This window comes from Crinia signifera, chromosome 11, assembly GCF_055691185.1.
Source record: "Crinia signifera chromosome 11, ASM5569118v1, whole genome shotgun sequence".
In the NCBI taxonomy this organism is placed as follows: domain Eukaryota; kingdom Metazoa; phylum Chordata; class Amphibia; order Anura; family Myobatrachidae; genus Crinia; species Crinia signifera.
This window is the reverse complement of record NC_139227.1, coordinates 38,153,111-38,170,326: the sequence shown is the minus strand read 5'-3', so window position 1 is coordinate 38,170,326 and position 17,216 is coordinate 38,153,111. Positions and strand designations below refer to the sequence as shown.

Sequence of the window (17,216 nt, the reverse complement as noted above, 5' to 3'; positions counted from 1 at the left end):
ATCGGGGCTCATTCTGAGTCGCGTGCTGCTGCAACCCCCCTTCAAAAACTCACTCAAAACAAGTGTAGAAAGTTTTGAAACTATTGCTAAAGGAAATAACTCAAACTTGGACTTCAGTGCAAATCCATTTGGCACACTGGGCCTTATTCTAGTTCACTGTTTCTGACAAAATCCTTCTTAGATGGACAAAACCATGTGCACTGCAGGTGGGGCAGAAGTTACTTGTGCAGTGAGAATTAGATTTGGGTGGGGTTTTACTTCAAAATAAGATCTATATTGCAGTGTAAAAATAAAGCAGTCAGTATTTACCCTGCACAGAAACAAAATAACTCACCCAAAACTAATTCTCTCTGCACATGTTACATCTGCCCCCCGGCAGTGCACATGGTTTTGTCCATCTAAGAAGGATTTTTCAGAAAGAGTGAACTAGAATAAGGCCCACAGTATAGCCTTGCCTAGCAGTTACAGGGTTAATGCGCGGCACACGATTCAGCTGCTCCACTCTCTGTATGGGAAGCAACTGGCACTAGAGCTTGTGTACCACACAATTATTACAGCTGAAGCGGGGAATCCCCTCTGTTCCGTTAGAAATCTCTGCTAAATATGGGCTCTTTCCAGATATATTTAAATAAAGCAGTGTTGGCCTGTATTCCCTCCCTCCTACCCCAGCAGGAGAGGGGGATCCTTCTCGTATGTTATCATAAATAAATTATGTGATCTGATTCTACATTTCTCTACGTTACCATTAACATACAGCAAGTTCAATTATTCACAGATGCATTTATTAGTCCATTACAGGTGCTGATGTCATCAAGACAAACAACACAGAATTCCCCCAGCACACATAGGGGCTCATTCAGATCTGTTCGCACAGAATTCAGTCCTGTCCCCATGGTGGGGGTCTGCACGTGCACATGACAGGGGGTTTTGGGGTGGGCAAACGTGTTTCATGGGCTTACCCACAAAAACGGTGGGAGGACCCCACCAAACGCAGAGTTGCCCTCACATGACATCAGCGCCCGCCCCCAATTCGTCAGAAAGCATTCATATGGAAAGTCCTGGCTTTACTTTTTCACATTGAACATTGGAAAAATCATTCAATGGTAACCATCGATTGTTCATCTGTGTGGGCGTATGCGAGCGGATATGTGCGGCGTTTACCTGCTTGCTAGGCAGCGGATCTACGCCGCCTGGCGAGCGGGTCTGAATCGGGCCAATAATGGTCCAGTAAATGAGATATAAATTCAATATAATGGTAGAAATGCACAGATGCTTCTAGAGCCTCATACGCACCAGAGGACGTAGTAAAAGATATCGCTCAGAAAGGGCTAGTGATAGATGGAGCAATTCAAGTGTTGCTCCATTGGGCCACGCTCCGTCGCCGGTGTTGACGTTACTGTTATGTTGTTTCATCATTTTGATGGGCTGGTAACTAATCTATTGGTAAAAGGTACAACGTTAGCAGTTTTGGAGTAAAAGTATTCTTCTGTCATATGTTGTTGCTGTTTTAGCAACTTTTGCTTTTTCCAATTTGTCCAGGAAAACGAAATGTTCAGAATCGGAAGGAAATAGCAGCATCTTACACCATACACAGCACCTTGCTTCCGTAGCGCTACTTGCAGGGTCGATCAGGTTACCACCTACGGCTCACGTGAAGTGAAAAGTAGGTGAATATTTGTAAACATCACATCCAGATTGTAAGCTCTGATGATAAGGGATCTCAAGGGGGTGATTCAGTAAGGCCCGCTAAGCAGCGATCCTTTGCTGCTTAGCGAGCCCATAGGCGACAAACGCCGAACGCCCGACCATCCCTTCCCCGATGCTGAATCCCCTCAGTGCCATGCGAGGGGATGTAAGCGAAAGGATCCTCTCGCATGCGGCCTAAAGGTGGCCATACATCAGAAAGATATTGTACCCAATCATACAATCTCAACTGATTGTAAGATGGATTGTATGCAGATTGTGTGCACATCTTATGTACATAATCATACAATCAATCAGCAGATGGATTGTATGACTGATTGTAAGATGGATTGTATGCAGATTGTGTGCACATCTTGTGTACACAATCATGCAGTAGATGGATTGTATGATTGATTGTATGATCGATTGTGTGTAGATTGTGTGTCCAAAAACCACCAAGGACTGCCGGGGATTTCAAGGGAAATTGTACACAATCATGAGCGCAATCGATCTTAAGATCGATCTTTCTGATGTATGGCCAGCTTTAGTCATTCGATGGTGATCGACCATCAAATTATTTCTCTACCCTTTGGAGATAAACCCCTGGCAGGCATCGGCCAGCCCCCACATTGCCCTTAAAATGCTTAGCGTTCCCCAGATGCCGCCCCCTCCCTCCCCTACGAACACCTCGGCGACTGTGATAGTCGCCGAAGGCATTCGTACAGCGACCCTACACATGCGCTAATACGTGCATGCAAAGAGCCGCACAATTGGTCCCTGAGCGAATACGCCCTCTGTACACTCATCTCATGACTCCACCTTCTGGAAAATTGATTGCTTGTTCACTTCCAACTTACTTCCTCCTGGAATTTTTTTTTTATGGTTTACAAATTTTCACACATTCCACAACTGTCATTTCATAGAAGAATTCATATTTGTGTATCCGGAATGAAAAATATTTCCAGCTTGAAATAAAATATATATGTGGAGAGGATCTTGTTGCAGCGGCTGGAAACATCTTGGTGAAATTGCAACTACTGTATAGCCTGCGGGACGTGCAGACCTAAAAGCTATTGGTGCACGTTTAATCATGAAGTCAATTATTAACCGCTCAGCTGTTTTAATATATCAGTCCATTAATTTGGTTTTCTGTCCTTCACGCATCAGGGCCAGGTAAGAAACTCTTCAGTTTTCATGTTAAATAAATATATTTAGTTGCTAATATTCCTGAACGTGTTCAATACTTACAACGCCAAGAGCTAGTTTGACGAGTTACTATTTTCACTAAGAGAATCCGCGATACAAGGAGACTTTGGTAGAATGGCTTCACATTAGTAAAGGACTTTGTTACACCACGGTCAGTGACTATCGCTGTTATGTAATAACATAGTTTTCATGGGCAACCGTTCTTGACATACAAACTGGCTAATATTAAATCTACAAACATATATGTAAAGCAAAAAAATAACCGGGGCTCATCAGAAAGAACATTTATAATTTAAGGTTCTTACTGTGGGGGAAACGGTTTTATACACACTTTACTAAAATTTACTAAGATCTATTTCACATGTGATGTTGCTATGGGCAACCAATCAGAATCTACTTATTTATTTAGCTCCTTCTAGAAGATAATAGTTAGTATCTGATTGGTTGCCCCAATCCCACATCCCATGTGAAATACAAGCCCCATATTAGTCAATTTCCCCCTTCCTGTCAGTAATTCCGCTGAAGGTCACCCAGGACAACATGGCTGATAACAGATAACAAATACCTTCAGTTCTATATTCTATGGGAACTTTAACTTAAATACTACATTTGTGTATGCTATGAGTTTCTCTTTGACATAAGCTACAATTCTATGTCTATTGGAGTTTTTCAATTTTTCCCTAGATTAAATTAAACTCTATACCAGCGGTTCCCAACCATTTTTTTCTCTCCCATACCCCTTGATTAGGCTTTTCATTTATGAGTACTGCCTCTGCTCAATTTGAAATATCCACACTACCTACGAGTGGAGTGGAAGTGGGCGGTATGCGTGTACTTATATTAAGGAGTAGCGGAGGAGTAGTGTGCATTCAGGAATCGTGTCCCCCGGTGTCTGGCTGCTGGCTGTGTCCTGTCTCCGAGGTTCCTGATAACGCCTGTAAGATTAATGCCGCTGCTTCCTCCACCTGTGTCAGCGCGGGGCAGATAATTGCTGATGTCTGAGGGCAGCGCAGGTAGCTCCCTGCATACTGCTGGTCTGGGCAAAGAGACACTAATGATGCTGCAAACGGAACCGGTAGTAACACAACTTGGTTCATCTCCACGGCAACGGGAGATATCTTCCACCATTGGGAGACTTCTTCCTCTTCTTCCACCATTACCAATATTATTTTCAAGTACCTCAACTGGTCTTCAGCGTACCCTCAAAGGTAAATGTATCCCGAAGCATGTCACCAGTCCTCCGCTCCCTTCAGTGACTGTTTCTATGTTTACCCTTTATAGAACCACTTTGCGGTACCTTGTAAATAAAAGTTAATATTAAGAACTTTCAGCCATGTCTTTACATCATCCGCTAGAGTTTTTTTTTTTTTATCATGGCTCAGATATATTATATTGCTGTGTTCTCTGTGTTGAATACATCTGTAGGTTATAAATAAAAATGTAAATGACATTACACTATTCCGCTGCCAGACACACATACCCAAGGGCGGGATAGTAAGACAGAGACCTCAATTCGGGACTGCTGTGCATAAATTGGGACAATTGGTAGATATGTCAAATATAGGTGGTTGTTGAGTTCCACCATGACCCTTTCTGTGTGGAGTTTGTATCTTCTTTTATGCTTGTGTGGGTTTCCTCTGGGTGCTCTGGTTTCCTCTCGCAATCCAAAAAAATACAGTACTGGTAGGAAAAAATTATGAAAATTAACCCTAGAATGAATGTGTGCGTGTACATGTGGTAGGGAATATAGATTGTCAGCTCCACTGGTGCAGGGACTGATCTGAATGTTCAACTATTCTCTGTTCAGCGCTGCAGATTATGTGTGCGCTATATAAATAACTGGTAATAAATAAAAAATATCAGCAAACATTAAACATGTAATACTTCCATTAGATCATGGGTTCCCAAACTTTGTAGAGTCAAGATGCCCAAATTCTCACCCATATTTGCATGGTTTCCCTAAGTCAGTTTTTCATTGACAAATTCTGCAACAATTATTAAATGTGGCAAATTGTACTAAAATGCCACTGTTGAGTTATGAGGTGGAGGATCATGGGAGGGGTTTTTTGTTTGCCATATCTATCTATCTATCTATCTATCGCTAACTACTCCTCACCTCTATAAGGTGAAGTACCACCAGTGACCACTAGAGGCCACTCGATGGACCAAACTACTCCTTTGTGTGCTAAAAGATGTCATACCAGATGACATCTGTTTCAAACTTGCTGGATATGGAGGGTGAGAGCTGTGAAGACAGAGATTGAAGGTGGGGTGGAGAGGTTGTGGGCTAAAAACTGTCACAGCTCAAAGTGAAAGTACATGCAGAAGCCAGGCTTTTAACTAGTATTTTTTGATTTGTATAAACTACACTGATTTTGCTTATCATATTGACAAATGATATGATTTGGTTCTGGACTTCCAACCTGGCACAAATCAATTGTAAATCTAAATCAGTATTAGTGCACCTTTAAGTCACAACGAAGGCTGTGCAGAGCCGCGTAGCACACATCTCCTGGTCGAGCCCACAGAGCTGCAGAAGACACAAGTGACCCTGTCCTGCCAGAGGACGCTGTCAGCTGGCAGAATCCAGTCCGCTCCTGAAACACGCCAGTGGCAATAATGAGTAACTTGTGCTGATTTCACTGATCTGCATTAGGGGAAGAGATCACTAGGGAACCTCTTGCAGAAGAATAATTTACAGTATGTGACTGCACTTGCCATCTTGCACAGAATAGTAATGACATTGCATTATCTTTATTTCACCCATTCGTGCTTCCCAGCCACGTACTTATATACTGTAATATCTATCACATAGTTGTTTACATATGTTGACCCTGGGATACCTAATGCTTAGAGCTACAAGCTCAGATCTACATGTGCCACACCCTGACCACTGTGGGAAATGCCCTGCTACAGCCCAGCTATCGGCGGAGTGGCTTCTGCGAGCAACTCTTCATACATGTAGTTGCAGCAGCTCCATACCAGTGTTCCCAGCGCATCCACAAACCTACAAAATACGCCATGCGACTGCAATTGCCTTCTGTTCTGCCTCAGCAGCACAGCGATCATGCATGGGCTTCACACAAATCTGTTATGAATTTATAAACCATACCGATGGAGCGCCTCTCAGCCAGTGCCAGAATGCCCCCGCTGGCGATCACTGGCAGAGAGGCGCTAAATCTGACTAGGACGCACGAGCATCTCATGGGCATTTTCGTCCCAGTTTCCGGGTGGCAGGGGACGCGAACCCTGCCCGTCTCTGCTTCAGGGAGACGGGCAGGGTTAGGGGAGGGTGCAGGGGACAGGTGGAGCTCCGTAAGAAGGGGACGCGCGAGCGTCCATCTCATGCGCACTCATCCCCTTCCACTGCTGGCGGGCTCTGGCAGTTGGCGATCCGACTGCCAGACCCCCGCGGAATGAAGGGGGCACCTAATCTTAGGGAAGGTGTGGTATACTCTCTATTCTCTGGTAGCTCTCTCTAAAACTGGGTACACACACAAAGAGTTATCTGTCCAATCTGTCTGGTGGGAACAAAAATCTGGAAACGTATGGGAGAAAATGACAATCGATCACTGGAATATGGATAAAAAGGATTGTTTGGTTAATTTGATAAATCAAATGACTTTAACCAATTTACTATTGTTTGTTTTCCCAGCATTTGGGAGCAAATGGTTGAGTCTCATATGCTATGTAATGTATGGCCATTGATGGTTTTAACTATCAATGGCCATCCGTTTTATTTGACTGATTGGTCCATGGGCCAATCAGAACCTGGGGGCGGGGCTGCATGGATGTCGTTGGAGGAGATATGCTCCGTGTCCCGTCCCCTTGGATAAGAAGAAAATACCTATTCAGTTATGCTTTGACATCGATGGAAGGAAGCCATTTGTTCTCCCCCATCAATGGCAAAACTATTCTTCGTCAGTCATAAACAATAGATGATTTTGAATCATCGATTGTCAATAGCCATCTCTAATTCTTAAATCCCCGCTGGCCCTTCTCCTCACCTGCTAGGGTCTCTCTCCCATCACTGAAGCAGTGGGAGAAGATGGAGGGACAGAGGTGGACCCCAGCTTTTACACATTAAACCAGCCAACAGACAGGACAGGACTTAGATGAGTGTTTTATAGACTGGTAATTTGATAAGCAAATCTGCAAGTGATAATAACAACAAAAGCTGTCTATGAAATTAAGGTGAATTTCTTTTTGCAGAGTTGTCATAGGATGAAACACTTCTGCCTCATTGCCGTCCTTTCCGTCACCATTCAGGTAATTAAGTCTATCCAATTGTTCTTAGTTTTAGGCCCGGATGGTGTAGTTTATAATTATATTAGAAAGTAGGCGGTCCTTCAACTTGATGTGTGGGTGTGGTTTGGGCACCTCAGAGGTCAATTAATGTATAATATGAATTAGTTAATACTAATGATCAGAAAGCATAATAACGCAATATTAATATTTGTAAATGTTATTTTTGTTTTCATGAACACTTTAATGCTGGGCATTTGCAACTAAGCCCCTTATGCACATTAGACTTCAGTGCTACAACCCCTGCTTAATATAGAAGAACTATAAATGGTATATTCTTAGGACCCATGCAGGGGCATCTATGGCTGATTCATCCAAACATCAGGCCACTAACATGAAATTTGATGACGCTATACAAATCACATATGCCGAATTCTGGGACCACGTGTAAAGGCCTGGTGACGCTTGCTATATATATAGTGCATAGGGAATGTTATGGACAATTGATGGACAAACATAAAAACAGCATTCATTTTTAATAACAAAACAAAAAAAAACCTATAGGATAGTTATAATGTTTGTGCCCACAGGCCCAGCTGCTTTCATGTATACATATATGGTCACATATATACAATGTCACACATGCATATTCACAAATACACATGGGGCTTATTTACTTTACTATGATATTTTCTGGGGATACCCTCATATATTAAGTGTCACACGCACGACTAGTTACATACGGTTTTCATTATCCTACAGTAATGCCCTAATATCACACCCATATCACATTTTGAGTTTGCGACTGTTGATAATTACATGTATACATGGTCACACAGACACACACATATACTTGTCTAGGTCACATATATACATGGTCTCACAGACACATACATGGTCACACAGACACACACATCGTCACATATATACATTGACACACACACATTCATCGTCATTTATATGTTGTCACATATTGTAGTTAATTGTCGGTTCATATATATATATATATATATATATATATATATATATATATATATATATATATGATAAATACATGAATATAAGGCATATATTTGTGTAAGGATGGGGGGGGGGGGTTAAGAGCCCGTAAAGGGGGATGCAGAGGGGGGCAGCGGCCCCTGGAAGGGTGCAGTTGAATATTACCTCACACATTGCTGAATGGCCGTCAGCAGCCCCCACAGTAATCCCCGAGTCTCTTCCATGCCCCCTGGGCCCTGCAGAAGCTGGCTGCCACACAGGACACTGCAGGTCACCAAGGTAACCAATCCCACGGAGCTGTGTTAGAGGAGCATGTAATGCCCTCCCCCAATCAGGAGGACTCTGCTACTCTAACCATGCCGCCCCCTCCCGTACTGATGCAGCACAGCCTAATGGCCGGGATTTGCAGCCAGCCACTGTTATTCTGACAGACTAGTAACCGAGTAGGATATATGTCCCGTGTATGTGTAGCTGCCGCCCCGGCTCTCCCAGCGTAACACCCCCTTCCCCGCAACCCCCCCACCCCGTGTAACTCCCCTTCCCCTGTGCCTGACCCTGCGTAACACCCCCTCCCCTACAGCTTTCTACGCGTAACACGCGTACTTCCCTACAGCTCTCCCTGCATAACACCTCCTCCCGCTACAGCTCTCTATGCATAACACCTCTGTGCCTCACCCTGCGTAACAACCTCTCCCAGCGTAACATACACCTCCTCCCTTGTGCCTCACCCTGCATAACACCTACTCCCCTATAGCTCTCCCTGAGTTAAGCCCTCTCCCTTGCACCTCACCCTGCGTAACAACCTCTCCCTGCTTAACACCCCTTCCCCTGCACCTCACCCTGCATAACAACCTCTCCCTGCTTAACACCCCTTCCCCTGCACCTCACCCTGCATAACAACCTCTCCCTGCGTAACACTCCCTCCCCTGCACATCACCCTGCGTAACAACCTCTCCCTGCGTAACACTCCCTCCCCTGCACCTCACCCTGCGTAACAACCTCTCCCTACGTAACACCTAGGGATGGCCATCGTTGCAATTGCCATCGATGGTTGCCATTAATGGCAATTCTGCAACTGGTCATCGATAGTGCTAAACTATGCAATGGCTGACCATGGATAATTTTACATATCGATGGTCAGCCATTGTGTTTGATTGATTGGCCTGTGGGCCAATCAAAACACGGGGGTGGGGCCTTACGGGTGTCGGGGGCGGAGCTATGCTCCGTGCCCGGCACTTTGAAGAAAAAAAAAGCAAAACATCGTTTTGCTGTTCCATCGATGGAGGGAAACTATCTTGTTCTCCCCCATCGATGGCAAAAGTATTCGACATCGGCCATGAACCATCGATGATCATCCCTAGTAACACCCCCTCCCCTGAACCTCACCCTGCACCTCTCTCTGCGTAACAACCCCTCCCCTGCACCTCACCCTGGGAAAAAACACCCCCTCTCCCGCACCTCTTCCTGCGTATCACCCCCTCCCCTACAGCTCTCCCTTCATAACACCCGCTCTACCACTCCTCACCCTGAATAAAAAAAAACTTCCCCCATACCACTTCCTGAGTATCATCCCCTCCCTGCATAACAATCCCTACCCTGCACCTCACCCTATGTAAAACTCCCCCTCCCCTGCGCCTCACCCTGCACTACACCCCTTCCCCCATACCTCTGCGTAGGTAACACCCCATCCTCCATGCCTCTTCCTGCATAACACCCCCGGCTCTACCCCATGCATCTGCCTGCGTAATCCCAGCAATGCATCTCTACCAGGACATCACCCTGCGCAACTCCCACTACCCCATGCCTTTCCCTATGTAACACCACCTCCCCAATACGTCTCCCTGCATAACACCCCCTACCCCACGCCTCTTCCTGCGTAACACCCCATCCCCTGCACCTCTCCCTGAGTAACCCCTCCCCCGCACATCTCCCTGTGTAACACCCTCTCCCTGTGTAACACCCCCTCCCCAGACCTCTCTCTGTGTAACACACCCTCCCAGTACCTCTCCCTGCATAACACCCCGACCCTGTGTCTCTCCTTGTGCAACATCCCTCCCCTGTGCCTTTCCCTGCATAACACCCCCTACCCTGTACCTCTCCCTGTGTAACCCCTCCCCGGCACATCTCCCTGTGTAACACCCTCTCCCTGTGTAACACCCCCTCCCCAGACCTCTTTCTGTGTAACACACCCTCCCAGTACCTCTCTCTGCATAACACCCAGACCCTGTGTCTCTCCTTGTGCAACATCCCTCCCCTGTGCCTTTCCCTGCATAACACCCCCTCCCCTGTACCTCTCCCTGTGTAACCCCTCCCCCGCACATCTCCCTGTGTAACACCCTCTCCCTGTGTAACACCCCCTCCCCAGACCTCTCTCTGTGTAACACACCCTCCCAGTACCTCTCCCTGCATAACACCCAGACCCTGTGTCTCTCCTTGTGCAACATCCCTCCCCTGTGCCTTTCCCTGCATAACACCCCCTCCCCTGTACCTCTCCCTGTGTAACCCCTCCCCCGCACATCTCCCTGTGTAACACTCCCTCCCCGACACCTCTCCCTGAATAACACCCCTGTCCCCAAAGCTCTACCCTGCAGCGCACTCTGTGTAACCCCTGCCCACCCCCATATCTCTGTCCATGAAACATCCCACCTCGCATGGCTTTGTCAGTGTACATAGCATCTCTCCTACCCTTCCCCTCCTTCCCCCTACCTGTGGGCATGCCCCCCTACCTGTGAGCATGCCACTCCCCTCCTACCCCTACCTGTGGGCATGATAGTGCGACACCTCCCACCCCTCCAACCCCTACCTGTGGGCATGCCAGTGAGACACCCCCCCCCCGCCCCCCCCCCCCTACCTGTGAGCATGCCACTCCCCTCCTACCCCTACCTGTGGGCATGCTAGTGCGACACCTCCCTCCCCTCCAACCCCTACCTGTGGGCATGCCAGTGAGATACCCCCCCCCGTCCTCCCCCCTACCTGTGGGCATGCCACCCCCTTCCTCCCCTCCTACCCCTACCTGTGGGCATGCTAGTGCGACACCTCCCTCCCCTCCACCCCCTACCTGTGGGCATGCCAGTATGACCCCCCCCCCCCGTCCTCCCCCCTACCTGTGGGCATGCCAGTGAGATACCCCCCCCCCCGTCCTCCCCCCTACCTGTGGGCATGCCACCCCCTTCCTCCCCTCCTACCCCTACCTGTGGGCATGCTAGTGCGACACCTCCCTCCCCTCCACCCCCTACCTGTGGGCATGCCAGTATGACCCCCCCCCCCCGTCCTCCCCCCTGCCTGTGTGCATGCCAGTGCGACGTCTAACAGTGTACAATATTTTATTTGCACAGGTACCACTTACTTTTGCCGATGTACAAAGAATAAAAGTTCCTGAGAACTACAGAGGGACATTTCCGTTCTGCTTGGCCAAGGTAAGAGGAGGGTTTAGCAGTATTACATTAATATCCGCACCTCAGCTCTGCAGAATAGCAGCCCTTGCCATCCTGACCTAAATATAAGTCTTTGACACCAAAGATATAGGTAAATGTTACTGGTTCTGTTTCAGTCCTGTTAGCAAGGCTGCAATTTGAGCAGATGGACAAAACCTATGCTGCACTGCAGGTGGGGCAGATGTAACATGTGCAGGGAGAGTAAGATTTGGGTGGGGTGTGTTCAAACTGAAATCTAAATTGCAATGTAAGAATAAAGCAGCCAGTATTTGCCTTGCACAGAAACAAAATAACTCCCCCAAATCTAACTCTCTCTGCACATGTTACATCTGCCCCACCTGCCGTGCAAAATGACTTTGCCCATCTGCAAATATATATATATATATATATATATATATATATATATATATATATATATATATAGACCGCAGTTGCATAAGGCATGCCACACGTTGTGTTATGTTTAACTATGAATAAGCTAAATTTAAAAAATCACAATAAAAGTCCAGCAAACGCGTGGATCCAATAAGAAACGCGACGTCGGTAGACGTGGTCGATTCATGACCAGGTCTGACTGCTTATTAGCACATGACCCCATTGTCCGACTGCTGGAACTGTACTGAAGTTTGACGCTGCGATTTGTGAGTACTGTCAGTGCACCGTCGCCACGTGAGGCATCTCTATAGAATAATGGCTGGGATATTGGTTTAACCACTGTTATGGAGGAGATCAGGGACAGAATACTCAGAGGTTCCTTTCACCGGCTACAGCATAGAAATGAACCTTGAAAACAGTTATAAAGGACACGTGCCACTAAACGCAAGCGACCTTGTTCAACTATTTAACAATAAAAGTTTTGTTTGGATGGAAGTATAACGCAGACATGTGCCGAGACAGGAACATTCTCCGAGAGGCTGATTTCATTATGGTGATTGGATTGTGGAAGTGCAGAGCGGAGAGAGTGTCACCTTGGACTCAATGCTGCAGTATCTTGTTGTTACAGCACTTGGAAAAGTAGTTTATTTTTCATGATCAAAGCTGAAACCTTCCAAATAGCGGGGAGAGATATGTGATACTAGAGATTCTTATTTAAGTTCGATTTCAGGACATTTTCTAAACGTTCTCACTAAATCGCCTAGAAAATGCCCCAACATCGCTCCGTGTGTAGGGTCCATAGCGACAGCGATGTGCGGCCCCGCACGCCGCTATGGACCAGCTATTAATATCCTGCATGCTGGAAAACTCTAGTTAGATCGCCGGTCAGTGCTAGTGTTCTCACCGGAGAACACTGGTCCTGGCAGATTGCTCAGCATACTTGGCTGTGCAGTGCTATGTGCTGAGCGATCTTGCTGAGCAATCTGTGCGATCTACATTGCTCAGATCACCCAGCAGTGTCACCCTGTGTATAGACCCCATAGCAGTGTCACCATGTGTGTAGACCCCATAGCAGTGTCACCATGTGTGTAGACCCCATAGCAGTGTCACCCTGTGTGTAGACCCCATAGCAGTGTCACCCCGTGTGTAGACCCCATAGCAGTGTCACCCCGTGTATAGACCCCATAGCAGTGTCACCCCGTGTATAGACCCCATAGCAGTGTCACCCCGTGTATAGACCCCATAGCAGTGTCACCCCGTGTGTAGACCCCATAACTGGTCGGAATGGGATCATTCGTCAGACTGCATTTAAGTGTACAAGCATTAGGTCTACACCATTAGGTCGACTTGCATTCAGGTCGACCTGACTGAAGGTCGACATGGGTTAGGTCGACAGGGTCATTAGTGTTAGGTTGACAGGTGTTAGGTCGACAGGGTCATTAGGTCGACAGGTATAAGGTCGACAGGGTCATTAGGTCAACAGTGAAAAAGTCAACATGTTTTTTTTTCCACGCGTCGACAGAGTCAACATAGCAACGTGTCCCCTCGCATGGCTCGCTACGCTCGGCACACTATTTTATTCTCCCACCACGCCCTAGTGGATGGTAGGGCATGAAATACCGCCTGTCGGCAAATGTCGACTCATAAAACAGTCAAATGACCCCATGTCGACCTTTCGCCTGTCAACCTTCCCCATGTCAACCTAATGACCCTGTCGACCTTATAAAAGTCGACCTAATGACCCTGTCGACCTAAATCATGTCGACCTTCAGTCATGTCGACCTAAATGCAGGTCGACCTAGTGGTGTAGACCTAATGCTTGTAGACCTAAATGCTGTAGACAATATGACCGTATCCCAACTGGTCAGAAGGTCACTAGTAGGCCACGTGGTTAGTGTCGGCAGGAAAGAGACAGTAGGGCTCATTCTCAAACAGCCGGGTTTGCGTGAGCAAAACTGCATCGGTTTTATGGGGTTCATTCACACACATTTAATGACAGATAGCAACCACTTGACCCTAGTGTGCCCTAAGTTAGGCCTATTGGCAAAAGCTTGCAGTCCTGTAAAAGACCAGGGTCACCTTAAGAATATGAAGGGGGGGAATCTTAGGGGTCGATCCTATTATCCCTAATGTGTGCGGATGGTTTGCTGAGTGCGAATTATCACGACACCGGGCGAATTCAGCCCTGCGAAGGGTGCGAGTGAGGGTTAATTTGGGTGCTGTTTTCAGCGTGAAAACAGCACCCGAACGGCAACTAGCACCCTTCGGGGTTAATAGGATCGACCCCATTTACATTTGGTGGGTCATTTAGGTTCATTCGGTCCCCTGTGCGTTCGCACGGGATGCCGATGTTTTTTGATTGCCACGTGCGCATAATGATTTTTATGTGCATGTGCAGGGTCCCTGGGCGAACGGACTCGTGACTTGCATAGTGTGAGGGTGGAAAACGGCCTTTTGGTGGGAGTGTCCAGGAAAACACTAGGCGTGCCTGAGCATATTAGGGGAGGCTGTGTGACGTCAGCTCCAGTCCGGATATGCCTTTTTTCCATTGCGCTGCTGAGTAAGTTCTGGGCTACGCGGTGCCTGCGAAGACTTGTGACCAGTGTAAATATCATGCGGTGAGCCTGTTACGCTGGGTATTGAACATTTTCATAGGACTGCGAATGGATGTGTAGCCGTACACATCCATATCCATATGGGCACATTGATTCACAAGGTGGGATTTCACTCTAGCAGGGTGGTGGCTTACCTGAACCCTGGGCGCCGCAAATTTGCAGCGGTGCGTTCAGGTCTGAATCAGGCCCATAGTTTGTGCGTCATCTCTTACTTACTCCTCTTTCTTAAAGGCAGACTCTGTTAAAGTGAAAAAGGAGGGGAATTAATCCTATTTATCTAAGAGTTCAGATGTTGCCCAGAGCAACCAGTCAACTTCGACAGCACATCTGGCCAACCTGTGACTCTGCAGCGTTCAAGTTTTGGCATACACTAATAGTAAAATGATAGCATGGCATGCTGGGACTTGTAGTTTCAGTACAGCCGGAGAGCCTCCGGTTGGCCAGACCTGTTCTACAGTAACTAGCATTTTATAAAATCACAGGTAGTGACTGTTTGGTTGCTATGCGCAACTTCTCCAACCTTTAGGAGGTTTGATATATCTCCCCATAGTCTCTTGTTCTGCCATTGTTTCCCCAAACATTATATCTTCGCAACCAGAATGCATTGGCATGAGGGCCGATGGTGGTGCTGTGCGCATTTCTGCGCATGTGCATACACGGGGTGCGTGCAGCCACGACGAGCAGACTATTCGCCAGGTGCACGCATTCAGGACAGCGGGCGGGGGTGGGGGTGGAGAGGGGGGGCCTCATTAGCATATGGGAACGCCCAGCGTTTTACGGGCGTTCCCTTGAGAACACTGGGAGTTCTCATGCTAATGAGGCCATGACACAGGTGTGGGGGGCTGCCCGCCCATTTCCTTCCCAGCGTGCACGCATATGTATAGTAAGTGACTTGAAAGACACTTTTATATGTGTGCACCTTCCACATCTTTCGATGGTCGACGACCATCGAAAGATGTGGGAGGTTCTCCCTGCCCTGAGAATGGATGTTACTGTGTAACATCCATTCGCCGGTCCCTGCGAGCGAGTCGTTCTTGCGAATGGGCGGCACCAGCGAGTCACCTTGCGAATCAACAAGAATAACCCCCCTTGTGTACATTTATTATTAACCGGTATTATGTGCCATCTGAATTCCCGCTCTGGGCGGTCCTTTCCCCGCATCTATTTGGAGCACATGTGAAATGACTTAGCATGTTCTAATACTGTGCGCTTGGCACACGGATGCCTGCTGGTGATCTCGTTTGTTCTCAGCTAACCTTACAGTAAATTCTCCTGTAGGTATTGCTTGCAGCAGATGGCTGGCATAATGCGGAGCTGGCTGGCAACGATGACGGAATGTTTCAGCTGGATCCAGAGTCAGGATTTCTCTGCGCTCTTCAACCCTTTGATCGGGAACAGAAGGACTCTTACTCCCTAATGGTAACACGCCCGGGCTACGTGCATTATTATTACTCATATCTGCTGGTGATTACGGAACTCTATTATATTCTCCCACCACACCATAGTGGATGGTAGGGCATGAAATACCGCCTGTCGGCAAAAAAAAAAACTTTCAAAATTCATGTCGACCTTTTGACTGTTGACCTACCTATTGTCGTCCTAATGTTTGTGTTGACCTTGCAGACTGCTTTACCCCTCTGCTTTGCCAGCTGACTGCTCTTCCCAGGCAGCGCTGTGTGTCAGGCTGGCACATTCAGTACCCATAGAAGTTATAATTATTACAAATTGTTATAAATAATTATTACACGTAGTGCCCTCATGATCTGATTTAGAATGCTACCAAACCTCCATAATATATCCAGATGTTATTATTAGATAGACAGTGTCTAGACAGACAGTCCCCCCAAAACGTTGACATGCAATAGGTTGACAGGGTCAAAAGGTTCCGCGCATAAAACAAATACCATTGGTGGAGCAAACACCCCCCTCTTTCTTCCCCCATCCAATGGATGTGAGGTTTCATTTGTTCTTATCTCTTCTTGGAATAATTACTACCCAATTATCAGAGGAAGCTGTTACTTAACCTTCCCCAACCCTTCTGTGATGGAAGGAACTAGTATGGAGTGGCCCAAGTAGATCCCACATTACACCAGGTAGATCCCTGTTACACAATGTACCAGACAGAACCACATTATGCATGTTACACCAGGCAGAGCTCCCTGTGCACATTACACCATCAGAGCCCTTTATATAAATAATGCCAGAAAGAGCCCCCTATACACATTACGCCAGGCAGAGCCCCTTATACATGTTCTTCCCCTTAGAGAGAGAGAGGTGGAGGAGGAACGGGTATTATTTTTTGCCAGCAGCTGCAGAGGACTCAGATGGGGATGGGCACTTCCTCGAATTAGACTCCACCCCCTAAATTTCTGTGAATTGCAGAACTTGAAGACCCCTCCACTATATCCTCCATGCAGCAAAAGTCTTGGAGGAACGAGGATGGTAGGGGAAAGAGGGTTATCAGGGGCAGATGAGTTCATAGTGGGTGAAAGTTCCAGGCCCTTTAAGGAGCCATGACCCCATAGCAGCTGCATCCCCAGCACCCTCTGTAGTTATGCCACTGATCCAGTGCCCATCCTGTGCCCACCCCGGTTTAACTGAATGACTATCTATATAATGAATCAGGCCTCATTCTAGAAAGTTGTCAACACAATTTAGT

The 17,216-nt window shown here is 47.1% G+C and overlaps 1 protein-coding gene and 1 long non-coding RNA gene across 4 annotated transcripts in view; one reads left to right on the top strand and one right to left on the bottom strand.

Moving 5' to 3' along the window:
• The window catches only part of LOC146046082 (uncharacterized), a 37,219-nt gene extending 28,835 nt beyond the window's left edge, over positions 1–8,384 (bottom strand). The window contains exon 1 of the long non-coding RNA XR_014465740.1: positions 8,299–8,384. This is a non-coding gene — a long non-coding RNA (uncharacterized LOC146046082). The remainder of the gene's footprint in view (positions 1–8,298) is intronic.
• CDH16 (cadherin 16) overlaps positions 1–17,216 on the top strand; it is a 100,178-nt gene that overhangs the window by 12,043 nt on the left and 70,919 nt on the right. For 2 of the 3 annotated variants that reach the window (XM_083165257.1, XM_083165258.1), the window contains exons 2-4: positions 7,102–7,158; positions 11,469–11,549; positions 15,836–15,976. In XM_083165257.1, coding sequence (XP_083021383.1) covers positions 7,114–7,158; positions 11,469–11,549; positions 15,836–15,976 — 267 coding nt within the window. In that variant the 5' untranslated portion in view covers positions 7,102–7,113. Of the gene's footprint in view, positions 1–7,101; positions 7,159–8,446; positions 8,577–11,468; positions 11,550–15,835; positions 15,977–17,216 lie in introns of those variants that run through there. The other variant, XM_083165259.1, reaches the window with a different exon arrangement.